This window comes from Abramis brama (assembly GCF_963993115.1).
Source record: "Abramis brama genome assembly, chromosome: 8".
In the NCBI taxonomy this organism is placed as follows: domain Eukaryota; kingdom Metazoa; phylum Chordata; class Actinopteri; order Cypriniformes; family Leuciscidae; genus Abramis; species Abramis brama.
In genome coordinates, this window is record NC_139970.1 from 42,482,123 (window position 1) to 42,496,929 (window position 14,807).

Consider the following 14,807-nt stretch of genomic DNA (forward strand, 5'->3'; position numbering starts at 1 on the left):
TCCTTAAAAACATATCTGTTTTATTTGGCTTTTGAATAGATCGTGAACTGGGTTTTAGAAGCTGATGTTGTATTTAAATGTGTTTATTTATTCTAGCTTGATCTGTAAAGCACTTTGGGTCAACTTCTGTTGTTTTTAAATGAGCTATAAAAATAAAGGTTGACTTGACTTGACTTTGATCGGTCTTAAATTCCTCCCATCACCCTAAAACTCACTGTTTTATAATCACTTTATGATGTGTTTGTGGATATATCTGCAACACACTTCACAATCTGAAGTGTTTTACTCATTATTTACAGTGATCAAACTGCATTATGGACTGAATCTTGGTGTTTGTTGCGGCATGTTTTACTCACGTTGCAATTACGTTCCCACTTAAACCCCCTCGCGTTGAGTCTTTGTCCAAAAGACTGACCTTTTCCTTTAAACAACAACAATAATCAACAGTTTTAGCCCAAATCATATCAATTCTTATCACAAATCAAATCACAAATTTCAATTAAAAGTAGAGTTGCAGAGGGGCGGAAAATTATCCAGAAACTTTCCATTGGAAGTTAAGATGGGAACTTTAGAAATATTACAAATTGGAAACTTGATGAGAATTTACGGGGATAAACTGGAAATTAGTGGTAATTTATACAAACTGTATCATATATAAAAAAATATAGACATGCATGCAAACTAAAACTAATTTTGAAAAATTGCATTTTTGACTGACTTATTTGTGAGTAGAACTTCATTCGATTCTTTCACTGAACAACGAAAAAGCATGAATGTTGAATAAAACAAGCATATTCTCTATTATTCCCACCCCCAAAAAATGTCCCATTAAAAATGTGAAATGCACGCATTTTCTCTCAAGCTTCTTAAGATTTGTTTCTGTTTGCTGTGTGCATGTGATTGAGCAATGTGCAGTGTAGACATTCAAATGAATTTGCATTAAATCTGGTTGCTTTAACAAAGATTACTCTGCAAGGTATTTTTTTCCAACTACATTTAGTTCCTCTTATAGGCTAACCTGCAATTTTACAAATTTCCAGTTTGTTCCTATATATTCCCGTTTATTATGGGCCAAGAACGGAATAGGCACCTATTGCATCCGTTGGCGTTCCTATTATAAGTCTATGGCAGCCCATAGAACCGCTTGTGAGAAAGTGATGAAATTTGGCACACAGATAGAGGACAGTCTGAACTGTCAACATAGCAATTTTGGAGTCTCTAACTCAATCCCTCTAGCGCCACCAACTGTCCAAAGTAGCACTCACATAAATGTTAATTTTTTTTAACCATAAGGGCAATAAACAAAATTCTTTTTTCCTCTGATTGATTGACCAAAGACCATATGATGTTATTTTCGGCCTGAAAATTTGGTTACACTTTATTTTAAGGTGTCATTGTCTAGTCTTACTGAGTAATATTAAGCAACTACATGTACTTACTATAGGGTTAGGGTAGGATTAGGGTTTGGTTGAGGGTTAGTTGCATGTAATTATGCATAATTTACTGTTATTACTACGGTACATGTAACAAGGACACTTTAAAATAAAGTGTTACCGAAAATTTACAATTTACAATTTTCCAAAGAAACTACTTTTTTTCTTTCTTTCGAACTCCTTTTAGGCCGTTGCTCCAATTTTCACAAAAACTGAACCAGTTCATCTTCAGATCATGCCGACAAATAGTTATGCTATAGTTGATTTGTCAAACCATTTTCGAATAACGCGGAACGAAATCAAAATGGATGTTAGGCTATATCTCCTCAACGCTTTAGTGTATTCTGACCAAACTTGGTGTGTGTTATGACAGCCATGACCTGGGGGTACCTGCACAGTTTCAGTACAGTGCCACCTAGTGGTCAGGAGATGTGATATTTAAATGTTTGCTTCTAAATTCTTAACGATTTTGCCAAAAATCACAAAACTGGTCTCTTTAGACACCAAATTTTCCTATATCTGCCATTTTGAATTTCGTCGTAAAATGCTATATTTTACAAACGCATTGGCGTATTGTAACGAAACAATTGTTCAGCCCCACGTCCGGGGCAGCGTCACCTTGTGGTCAAAAGGTATAAGCACATTTCCAAAAATTCAAATAGCTTTTGATTAAATTAGCTTATTGTAATGAAACCATGCTGGAAATTCTTTTTTATGGAATTTCGTGTCGACAGACGAAACCGTTTTCATAAACCACATCAACGTATTTGTTGGTATGATGCCAAAATGACTCTGAGACTTTATCTCTGCAATGCTTTGTCATATTGACACCAAACTTTGCATGTGACATTGTCACCTCACTCTGTCCACACCACATCAATTTGTTCACAGCGCCACCTATTGGTAAAAATTGAGAAACCATTATATCTTATTACTAGTTATTGTATTTATAATTGTTCAGCCATTTTGACTAAAATCATATCAAAATGTATTTAATTACTCATTGTTGCAGTTGGTCTGATGCTTCCAGCCATGCTGGCATGGCATATCGTGCCTTCTTTGTGCTTTGCCAATTGCCCTATTTCCCATATATTCCTATTAATTCCCATGGAAAGTTTCCAACTTTGAAAATTCCCGGAATTTTGCAAAACCTAATACAAAGTGAGACTAAATCTAGGTTGTATTAAAGTATCACACCTACTGTCTGTCTCCCTTTATGTATGCCTGTCTGTGTTTTCCAGCTCCTCATCTTTCAAGTCAAGATAATTGAATGATGAATCTGCTGACAGTGAGGAAATTACATGTTTTTAAAACCGATTGGGCTAGTTGATGACTCGCCTGACCAACTACTCGACTAACCAGAACCAGAGCTGAACTAAAGCTCACTGGATCTGTCAAAAAAAGAAGCTGGATGGAGCTCAGCTGTGTGTCCTGGTTTCATCTGGTGTGTGTGTGTGTGTGACGGTGGCTTTACACTCATTAAGCTGAGACAGCACTCTCTCTCTCACGGGAGTGTATGCTAATTATTCCAGGTCAGAGTGATAATTACACAAGTACGTGCTGGATTCAGCACTATTAATAAAGTCCTCCAAGTCTTCTGCCCTTTGACCCCGGCGACCTTTACTGACACTCTGTTAATTGAGGATTACAGCTTTAAAATTGACACATAATCTGATCAACAATATCAGAGCATTTTTCTTGTGGTTGTGACTAAATTTAATTAGGCTGCAACTACATTTAATTAGGGTGCGACTACAGCTGTTCTGATTCATGTGAGAAAGAACAAAAGTGGGATGAAACAGCACTTTGGTTTTGAATGATATGCCATTGATGAATGATCACTCGGCCTCGTTCTCGCCGCGCTCAAAGCAGAGAGAAACACAGCGTGTTTGAATTACACACCAAATTCTCTTTGTTTGAAATTAGTTTGTTTTCTATAAACCAGATACAGTAGGGGCCAAAAGTGATGTCCAGGAGGGATATTTGCTCGAATAAACCATCAAAATATGAGGAAAATATTTTATCTTTTTTAATATTTTAAATATGAAGGAAGAACAAAACACTAAACTTAATTAAAGGGGTGGTATAATGCCCTTTTCACAAGATGTGAAATAAGTCTCTGATGTCCCCAGAGTGTGTGTGTGAAGTTTTAGCTCAAAATACCCCCCAGATATTTTTATATAGCATGTTAAAATTGTCAATTTTTGAGGGTGAGCAAAAACTCAGTTTTTGTGTCTGTTCCTTTAAATGCAAATGAGCTGCTGCTCCCGGCACAGGGGGCGGAGCTTCAACAGCTTATGTCCTTTTAACTCACACACACATGCACTGAACATTTCAAAAACTTTTAGGCTTTTATGTTCAAACCGGAGTCAGACAATGATGGAGAGACTCTAGAAGAAGTGACAACATGTAGAAGCAACAGGACATTTCTGAATGTTTAGTTGATGAATTTATGAAGCTTATGTGTAGTTATCTTCTAGTCACTGATTAGCATATTCTGTCTTGATAATCATCATGTTCCGGGGGCGGGGTTTATGTAAATTTTAGGGTTGGTGATGTCACTAACCCGGGAGGAATGTCGTGTAGTCTCTACCAGCCGTTTGTTGTAGTCCTTAAAAAGCGATTTCTTTAAAAGCAAATATCTCCCTTTGCTTTGAACTTTGAGCGTTGTAACTTTGCAGATGTTGTTTATGCTCAAACAGCAACATTACACACTAACTAAAGTTAGAAAAGTCAAATCATAATCAACCACCCCTTTAAGGTATTTATCTGACAAAATTATTTGGCAAAAAAGGCAAACTACAGCTACAGGTTTTATTTAACTATGCAATAATAATAATATTTTTTTTTAAAATACACAGAAAAACAAGAGGAAAAAGCATACATTGACTAAAACATAATCAGTTATTAATATTTTGGCAGCCTGGACAAAAATTACGTTGCCACAATTTAGCATGTTTTATTGCGTTATTATCACAAATAAAACAATCGACTCAAAGCACAACTATGCAATATGACCACAAAATCTTTAACAGATTTTTTAAATAATATTTGAATACAGTGTGAAGATGTTAGTTTTTTCCGACATAACTTTTGGCCACTACTGCACAGTGCACACAATACTTCTATCAAATTGATGCAATTAAGCTCATAATCATAGCAATAATGGTGGTAAAATCTGTCATATGATATAAACACTGATGTCTACAGTAATGATCAAAATAGAGTAAATCATCTTTTGAAAGTAACTTGATGCATCAAATTAATGATTGTAATCGTTACATCGTTACACCAGTAGGTGGCGACAAGTGACTGTAAACAAATGTATTTGTCATTGAATCATTCAAGAGATTCGTCGTCAGTGTATCTTGATTTAAGAATGTTCAGATATTTGTTCTGGAAAACAAGACAAAAATACTAAGTAAGAAAATAATTTCTTTGCAGTGTACTCTTAAAAATAAAGGTTCCTAAATGGGTTTTTCACAGCGATGCCATAGAAGAACCATTTTTGGTTCCACAAAGAAACTTTAAGTGATCAGTTCATAAAAGAACCATTTTTTTCTTAATTTGAAGAACATTTTAATGATCTAAAGAACCTTTTTCCACTATAAAGGACCCCTTTGTGGTTCCATGGAACCATCAATGACAATAAAAACCTTTATTTTTAATATAAGGTGTGGTCTTTTTTTTTAAGGACAATCAGAATAAAGAGATCACTACTGTGATAAAACTAATACGTTTCACATCTTTAAAACTTCACGGTTTAATATTTTATGCAGTATATTATACATTCTGAAGAGCAGGAATGATCCATAACTTCTCCACATCTGAAAATAAACGACTGACTTCAGTGTTTTCTTTATTTTTAGGTATAGATTGAGTGAAGTTCATGCAGGCTGCCATGTTGCACTGCCCTCTAGTGGTCAGGAATGAGCAGTTCAGGCAGTCAGTGCATCTACATTAGTGGCCATGAGTGATGTGAAAAGTGAAATCAGCAAATGCCACATATTTTACTACCATTATGGTTATACGATTATGAGCTTAATCGCATCAATTTGATAGAAGTATTGTGTGCAGCTGTGGGCAAAAGTGGTGTCCGGCCTATAGGAAAACTGACATCTTCACACTTCATTCAGAAAAGATTTTGTAAGCATATTAGTTGTGTTTGGAGTCGATTGTTTTATTTGTGATGATAACACAATGAAACATGACAAATCGTGACATTTTATCTAGGCTGTCATACAAAGAAATTATGAACGCATGCAAAAACGAGAGAACCAATAGAATATAAATAATTTATAATGTTGTAGTCACTGTTCGCTTTTTCCTCTGAGCTTTTTGTTTTCTATGATTTTGTTTTTGTTTTTTTGCATAGTGAAATAAAACCTGTGGCTGTATATTGAATTTTTTTGCCAAATAATTTTGTCAGATAAAAAGCTTAACCAAGTTTAATGTTTTGTTCTTCCCTCATATTTTAAATATTTTTTAAATATTTTCCTCAGTCGAACTTGAAGGGTCATTAAAAACATATATCCCCTGCGGACAGTATACTATTACTACACTAATTACTCTCTCTCTCTAAAAAGTATTGCATTACTTATAACTAACTACTACTAAATCCAATATCAACCTCGACCAGTTGAACATTATAAGGATAGACATGAAACTGCTTTTTTAATCCTTTCAAATAAATAACATAAATTGCATAAATTATTCTTGAACTGAGCAAAGTATTTAAAGGGAGAAGGTAACATTAAAAACATATACATTTACATTAGATGTTAGATTTTGATGTTAAATCCACTATTGTGTTATAAAGAATTGTTCAGTGTTTAATTAAATTACATCAAAAGCAACTGTAATTAAAAACAATTAAGAGTAGAGTAATCCTTTACTTTTTCAAGGGAAAAGTAATTAAATTACAGTAATTAATAATGCATTACAATCAACACCATCAAAATGCAGCAATAAATTAAAAGAGTTTTGGTAGATTAAAGTCAGTCAAATCAGCTTTATTTCTATAGCGCTTTATACAACGAGTGTTTCAAAGCAGCAACTTTAAATATGAGACAAATTCAAATAGTCTAAAAAGACAATAGTGCAATTATTCAGCTCAATTCTCGTCTGATAGTCAGTGCAGTCAAATACCGAATTACTACTTCTGGTACCTCAGACGATAAACTGATGAATAAAAGAGATTCTCTCATTCTGAATCAGCACAAGGCTTTAACATCTATAAAACCCAAACGCACAGCATCACTATAGTGCAAATCGAGAGAGACCTTAAATCAGGGACAAGTGCTGCGATGTGCCACTTTATGGCGACCAATTACAGAGAATCTGTGTGTAACTTCAAATATGAAGAGCCATTAGTTCCATTACAACTGTGGGAAAATGTGTGGGAAGAAAGCCACTTAACTCTGCTGCTAAGAAACAGGCGAAAGATGAAGTTGAGGAGATAATAAACAGTACAAAAATAGGCTATGGGTCGAACAGTGTTAAAGGGCTCCTATTATGCTTTCTTCATGTTCATTTAGTGTGTGATGTTGCTGTTTGAGCATGAAAAAGCTCTGAAAGAGTTATTCTCTATATCAGTGTCTTTCTGAACTCCATGAAACACCCCCATTGAAGTTTTGAGCTTTCTTCACAATATTTCTCATTTAAATAATTCATACGCAGAATAAAGGGGCGGGGCCTGGTTGACTTAGTTAGTAGTGGCCGCGTCCGAAACCACATACTCACTAGGTAGGCTACTTAATTTCAATAAAGACTTACTTAACGAGGTCTAAAAGAGTTAAGAGCTATATAGCCTGATCTCGTATTAAGTATGAATCAGGTATGAATGCAATCCGTACATCATCCGCCATGTTGACGTTATCATGTGACGTACGACGTTATCACACGCGCGACAGCTTAAAAGATATGAGCGACAGGTTTACCTCATCTATCTGCAAATATCTATTGATGAAACTTGCTTATTGTGGTCTTGATGAATAAACAGCTGTGATTGTAGTATAACCAATAGTTATAGTTATACCCAGTTTTATCCTTAAAGATATTATTTTTATTATGAAACCACCAAATCGTCATCTCTTGAATATGTTGTTAATTTCTTAATTTTATATGCAAAAATGTTCACCCACAAAAGCAAAAGTCGCTTAAATCTCCATTGTTTTCCTCTTTTTCTTGTTGAATTTAACCCTTGTTTTATCCCTCAGGCTTATAAATAGCAAACAAAAAAATGTGTTTTCTTTATGTATTATGATGAATTATTCAAAGATATTTAACCTTGTCATTGTGCTTTTCCCCCGTGTATATAATCTTATATTATGATGTAACGGTAGGCTACACAAACCCATGATATATATGTTTTCTGTTTTTTTGTCATTATGCTTGTTCACCGTTGAAAGACACAACCATGGTATCTCCTGATCTTTATGTAACTATAAGTTCTGCAATAATAAAATGATATGAGCAACAGGTGCACTGACATCAGTAACTCGACAGCCCTACCTAGAACAGTTTTCCTCAGCGTTTGTAATGTCTGCAGAAAGGAGACGGGCAGCTGTGCGAAGATCTCGCCTTTGGAGAAAACTTGTTTTATTCTGGGAAAATTCAAGCATCACTCCTTAAAAATTAAAATTACCCAAAAAATTAATTGCATTGCTAGCCCACCCCAACACTTATGCACTATAATAATGATAAATGCTGACCAATACTTAATTATATGACTTTTTTTTTTTTTACTGTAAATTATATTTTTTTAGTAAAACAAGCTAAATGTAATTTGTTTTGTCATAGCAATGCATGAATACACACTAGATAAATGCAGTGAACACATCTCAATTTTCAGTCAAGCAATGAATTAACCTAATGCATTAATTAATGAAATTCATTATATTGTATTTACTGACAAGAAGCATGAATAAATGAGTAAAAGATTCACCGTCACAATAAATAAATATACACTCACCTAAAGGATTATTAGGAACACCATACTAATACTGTGTTTGACCCCCTTTCGCCTTCAGAACTGCCTTAATTCTACGTGGCATTGATTCAACAAGGTGCTGAAAGCATTCTTTAGAAATGTTGGCCCATATTGATAGGATAGCATCTTGCAGTTGATGGAGATTTGTGGGATGCACATCCAGGGCACGAAGCTCCCGTTCCACCACATCCCAAAGATGCTCTATTGGGTTGAGATCTGGTGACTGTGGGGGCCATTTTAGTACAGTGAACTCATTGTCATGTTCAAGAAACCAATTTGAAATGATTCGAGCTTTGTGACATGGTGCATTATCCTGCTGGAAGTATCCATCAGAGGATGGGTACATGGTGGTCATAAAGGGATGGACATGGTCAGAAACAATGCTCAGGTAGGCCGTGGCATTTAAACGATGCCCAATTGGCACTAAGGGGCCTAAAGTGTGCCAAGAAAACATCCCCCACACCATTACACCACCTCCACCAGCCTGCACAGTGGTAACAAGGCATGATGGATCCATGTTCTCATTCTGTTTACGCCAAATTCTGACTCTACCATCTGAATGTCTCAACAGAAATCGAGACTCATCAGACCAGGCAACATTTTTCCAGTCTTCAACTGTCCAATTTTGGTGAGCTCGTGCAAATTGTAGCCTCTTTTTCCTATTTGTAGTGGAGATGAGTGGTACCCGGTGGGGTCTTCTGCTGTTGTAGCCCATCCGCCTCAAGGTTGTGCGTGTTGTGGCTTCACAAATGCTTTGCTGCATACCTCGGTTGTAACGAGTGGTTATTTCAGTCAAAGTTGCTCTTCTATCAGCTTGAATCAGTCGGCCCATTCTCCTCTGACCTCTAGCATCAACAAGGCATTTTCGCCCACAGGACTGCCGCATACTGGATGTTTTTCCCTTTTCACACCATTCTTTGTAAACCCTAGAAATGGTTGTGCGTGAAAATCCCAGTAACTGAGCAGATTGTGAAATACTCAGACCGGCCCGTCTGGCACCAACAACCATGCCACACTCAAAATTGCTTAAATCACCTTTCTTTCCCATTCTGACATTCAGTTTGGAGTTCAGGAGATTGTCTTGACCAGGACCACACCCCGAAATGTATTGAAGCAACTGCCATGTGATTGGTTGATTAGATAATTGCATTAATGAGAAATTGAAGAGGTGTTCCTAATAATCCTTTAGGTGAGTGTATATACACAAGTCAACAACACATGAAACAAAGCTTTATTCAAACTTATTGTTCTAACAATCACATATTCACAGGCGGTGACCCCCACATCCTCCTGCCATCTCAACACAGCGGTTCTCATTGTGCGGCTTTATTCTGATGAATCAGCTGACCACCGTTCCCGCCTTCACCTGTCTCTGCCATCCATCATTACTGCAGTCAGACTGGGATCTGATCATGGATGGGAAAGGGACATGGAGGCGTGAGCGAAGTTAGGGCTGCACGATATTGAAGAAAAATGCGATATGTGATACGATAACTAAGATATTAAATTATCTTTAAAATATATTTTAAATTATATAACCTGTGTGTTTCACATTCTTTTTGTGACAAGAAAACATCCCTACAACTTCTGACAACTACTGATTCTTATTAAAGCTACAAAAGTTATTCAGCCAAGAGCAGTGAGTGATTTTCTCTTCGTCTTTAGTTCATGACCCCAGTTATTGCAAGCCGTTGCGATATGCATATCGCGATATATACATTTGCGATATTTCGATAATTTCGATATATTGTGCAGCCCTAACACCGGTGCTCTATTTTCTTCATGGCCAGAGGTGAGCCGTGCCTTCATGCCGGAGGTTGTTATAAATATATTAGACGGCGCTCGAATCCTTCCTTTGCAAGACGCGCGTTTTTGCTGTTTGCCGACCGGATATGGTAAGAGTCTAATCAACCAGTGAGCTCTGCTGGTAGCTAAGCGTATGGGGCTTGTTGTGATTGGTCGTAGTGTTATCCAATTGCGTGCAGTGAGATTTTCAAATGCATGCTTGGTGCCGCCCCTCGAGCTGGCCGAGTTTCATTAGTCGATGCCAGACCATTAATCTTTCAGATTTAGGTCTGGATTTCCAGGCTATCGTACCATGGTAGTGAACCAGTGACTTACGGCGTTGTACGGGAAACACACACCAGAGTGTTACTGACAGACTGGGAAGAGAGGAGCTGCAACAATCGAGAATATGAGGGAAATAATCAACATCAAGCACAAAAATCTGTTCTAGTAGAGCCCAAAAAACACCAAGACTTTAAAAAAGGCCATAATATGTCCTCTTTAAAATTACACAAACCTGATGGAGACTTTAAAGTAATTTGGTTTTAATAAACAGTGTGTTAAACAATAAACATACAAAATACTAGGCTGTGGTTCTCATTTACTGTTGATAGCCTAGGGTAAACATCTTTCGCATGGACACCATGCCAACATCTTACATTTACATTGGAACACACAAGCGCTGTGTGTTTGCATGTTCCTGCATGTGTTGCGTGGGTGCGTGTGGAGTTATGCGGCGCATTAGCGAGCTGCCGCCCACCAACATCATCTACAAGCAATTGAATCATCCTTAATTCCCCTTTTACATGTCATCAAACCAATAACGGGAAACCATCATTCCAGTGTTTGCAAAGCAAAATTGACAATCACCTCAACACTCGACACAGCGGCTGTAAAGGCCAGAAAGGTAACGGTTATGAATCATTCATAGGTACTTTGGAACGAAGCCAGGCTGTGATAGACAAGGTCAAACGTGAATACATACTTGGTACAGTTCTATAAAATTGAAATCATCTTGAAATGAATGCACTTGGACACAAATCAGCTGCTAAATAAAGTGACTCAAAGTTTGTGCAGTAATGGTGTTATTTCAATGGTGTATAAATTCACCTTCAGAATGAGTGAACACTCAATTCATTCAAGAGTAGAAAATACTTTTTTTAAGCATATTGTGTAGTTGTGCTTGGAGTCATTTGTTTTATTAGTGATGATAACACAATGAAACATGACAAATTGGGCCGACATCATTTTTTAATCAAGGCTGTCATACAAAGAAAGTATGAACAAGAGAGAACCAACGAAATATTAATTAAATATTAAGTTTATTTTTCCTGTGAGCTGCTTCTTTTTCTATGCATTTGTTTTTGCATACTAATATAAAACCTGTAGCTGTAGTTTGTCTTTTTTGTCAAATAAATATGTTAACCAAGTTTACCAAGTGTATTTTCCACATATTTTGATGGTTAAATGAATCGAAATTGTAGGGTCATTAAAAACAATATCCCCACCAGACATCACTTTTGGTCACTAAAAAAAACTAGCCTATATTTACAACAAAAATACTCTTGAACCATTATCCGAATTTTCATTGGGAGTATTCGGAACAGAATTGAATGACTTCAATGTAATAATGTATACAAGTCACCAAAAAAATGGTATTTTGATATTTTTGGGAATGTCACACACACATGCATCTGAACTCAGAGCAGAAGCGGCTGATATTAGTGTCCTGAACATCATCTATCTTCTATTCACCACAAAACAACCATGTTTCTTTTGTCCTTTCAGTACCTCTAATGCCACTTTCCTTCTCTTTATCTTATTTGTCCGATGTTCTCGACTCTGACATTCAGTTAGCAGATGCTGTCGCTCTCTCAGCTAATTACACGTGTATGTGTGTGTGTCATGACAGATACACGCTTCAGTGTAATACTGGGAAGTGCTGCAATGCTTTCTATGACTCTGTGTGAGTGTGTAACCGGAGTCTCCTGTTATAAGCATATCTGATAGCCTCTCTGAAGTAATATGAGCACACGAACACACACTAGTGCCATACTAATTGCATTGTGTGAATGTATATAATGTGCGTTTGAGATGATGGACAGAGTGATGAGGGCTGTGTTACTGGTCGACCTCTCATTTCCAGCACTGCTGAAAGAGGAACCGGCACACACACACACACACACACACACACACACACACACACACAGGATCGGTTTATGACTTCCTAACAACAATTACCTGCACACAGACTTAAAATCTCCTAGACGTAAAAGGCCAGCAACATTACATGCCTGTATCAATGGCTGTGACTTATGTGTGTACAATTCAGCACATGCTTCTTCTAAGGACACCAACCTCAGTTTACAATCATCAATTGAGTATTGTGAAACAAAGAAAAAAGGTGTCATAATATTACGACATTAAAGAGCATTAGAACTAGACAAATCTTAAAATATTAAATCACGACTATTTTGGGGGATTAGATTAAAGGTTTGGGGGGAACATATTAAATGTTATTTAATTATGCATGTAATTTATGTATGTTATGTAAAAAAAAAAAATGTTTTCATGCATGCACTTTACGATGCAATAATCAATAATTAGATTGAATTGAAGTTGTTTAAATAAAGGAATATTTTCAGCCCATAGACGATTATTTAAAAATCGTTTGAACATCGTAAATAAATCATATCCTCCGTGTTTGAGTGCAATGACTGGATTGACGATAATGGGTGGTAATATAAACAAAAATAACATTAAAAATGTAATTAAATCAGTCCGATTATTAATCTCATGACTGGCAACACCGTCAGCGCTGACAAACATCTCTCAGATAATGTTATACAATAAAAAAAAAAGATGACATACATAGCAGGGTATGATGTAGGCCTAAGAGTTTTAATTATTTACGTTTATTGTTAAGTTCAACTAAATTAGTTTAATTTGACACGCTCAAATCGCTTGACCAATCACAACACACTGCTCGCGCCGACCAATCAGAGCACAGTGTGCTTTTCAGAAGGAGGGGCTTCATAGAGACAGGAAGTAAACTGAGCATTACTGACAGACTGGGAAGAGAGGAGCCGCAACAATGGAGAATATTGGAGGAAATGTGTTTTTTCAACATTAAAGCATGAAAACCTGTTCTAAAAGAGCCCAAAAACAACATCAAGACTTTTCAGACCATTTAGATAAGAAAACTTAGTTTAGGATTGGGAAAGTTCATGATATTCTATATTGGCTTATCCAAGAATAAAATTATCAGAAACACTCTAAAGTTGCAATTAGAATGAACTAAATGAACAATACTTAAAGCATCTATCTATGATTCTTTCACAATAAAAAAGGGTGATATTTCCAGGGTGTCTGTTTTCTCCCCTCCTGAATGCTGTGGGAACCTCGAATTGCACCGTTTAGAGTTCATTAATAAAACTTTCAGAATCTGAATTAGGATTGAATTCATTCGTGCATGAGGATTCAACCCCTCCATGCATCACATCAGTTCTCGCAGACTGTATGTCTGCTGTCAATCATGCATGGACTTTTAAGAAGACCAAACAAACACTAAACTCACATTGTAAACATTGCCTTTGTTTAATGCATTGGAGAACTGCATCCCATCATGTAGGCTACAACTGACTCCATGCATTCGTTATGATAAATCTGATCGGATGCATTTGTGCGTCATGTAAAAAAAAAAAAAAAAAAGTAAAACAAAACAAAACAAAACGGTGTTACATGATAATCCCATCAGCTCAATTATTATTGATCATCTGTGTTTGATTAGTTGTGTGACGCCAAACAAACCTGTCAGTGCATTGGAAAAAACACTCAAAAACACTTACTGTGATGCTCTTGGCTGATGACTGACATTTGACCTGATGACCTGAGGCGCTGGCGGTTTGATTCATCGAGGAAAAGAGACGAAGATCCAAAGGTGCGATCGATTAACGTGAATCGAATCTGGAGTTTGTCTGACAGAAGCTCCTCGATCATCATGAACGCGAATGAATTGAGAGAGCAGTGCTCGCCTCCCCCTCTATCTCTCTCTTTCTATCTCTCTTTCTCTCTTTCTTTCTCTCTCTCTCTCTCTCTCTCTCTCATGCAGTAACGTTAATTGAGTCATCGTAACTCATACAGTTCTCTAATCTTATTCTGAGTCTGTTACTTGTGGTTTAAATAACATCAGCACGTGTTTTAATCTGACAACTTGAATTCTGACTTTCTAACTATATAATTGAACCGACACACGTTTTTCCTTAAAAAACAAACAAATAAAAAACCGATCAAAACTCGGGAAAATTATCCCATATACAGTTATTACATCGACGGAATGTTCAAATGAGCCAAGACCGTTCAAACTCCAACTGTCAAAAATTCACATCTAAACACACTGAAGCTCATTAGACTCAATTAAGCAGCCATTCTAACGTTACGTGTTTTAACTCTACTCATCTGTTTTCATGAGGCAAGTTAAAGGACTGATTTTATTCGGTTTGACACATTTTAAACACACACACACCCAGCCCGTTTTAATCAGTAAAATGACACGCTCGCTGTGTAGAGTAGAATATCGACTTCTCGCGAGAGTCAGA

The 14,807-nt window shown here is 36.6% G+C and overlaps 1 protein-coding gene across 1 annotated transcript in view; it reads right to left on the reverse strand.

Moving 5' to 3' along the window:
* The window catches only part of dpp10 (dipeptidyl peptidase like 10), an 80,169-nt gene extending 65,957 nt beyond the window's left edge, over window positions 1-14,212 (reverse strand). The window contains exon 1 of the mRNA XM_084122401.1: window positions 14,058-14,212. Coding sequence (XP_083978527.1) covers window positions 14,058-14,123 — 66 coding nt within the window. The 5' untranslated portion in view covers window positions 14,124-14,212. The remainder of the gene's footprint in view (window positions 1-14,057) is intronic.
* Window positions 14,213-14,807: the final 595 nt, after the last annotated feature.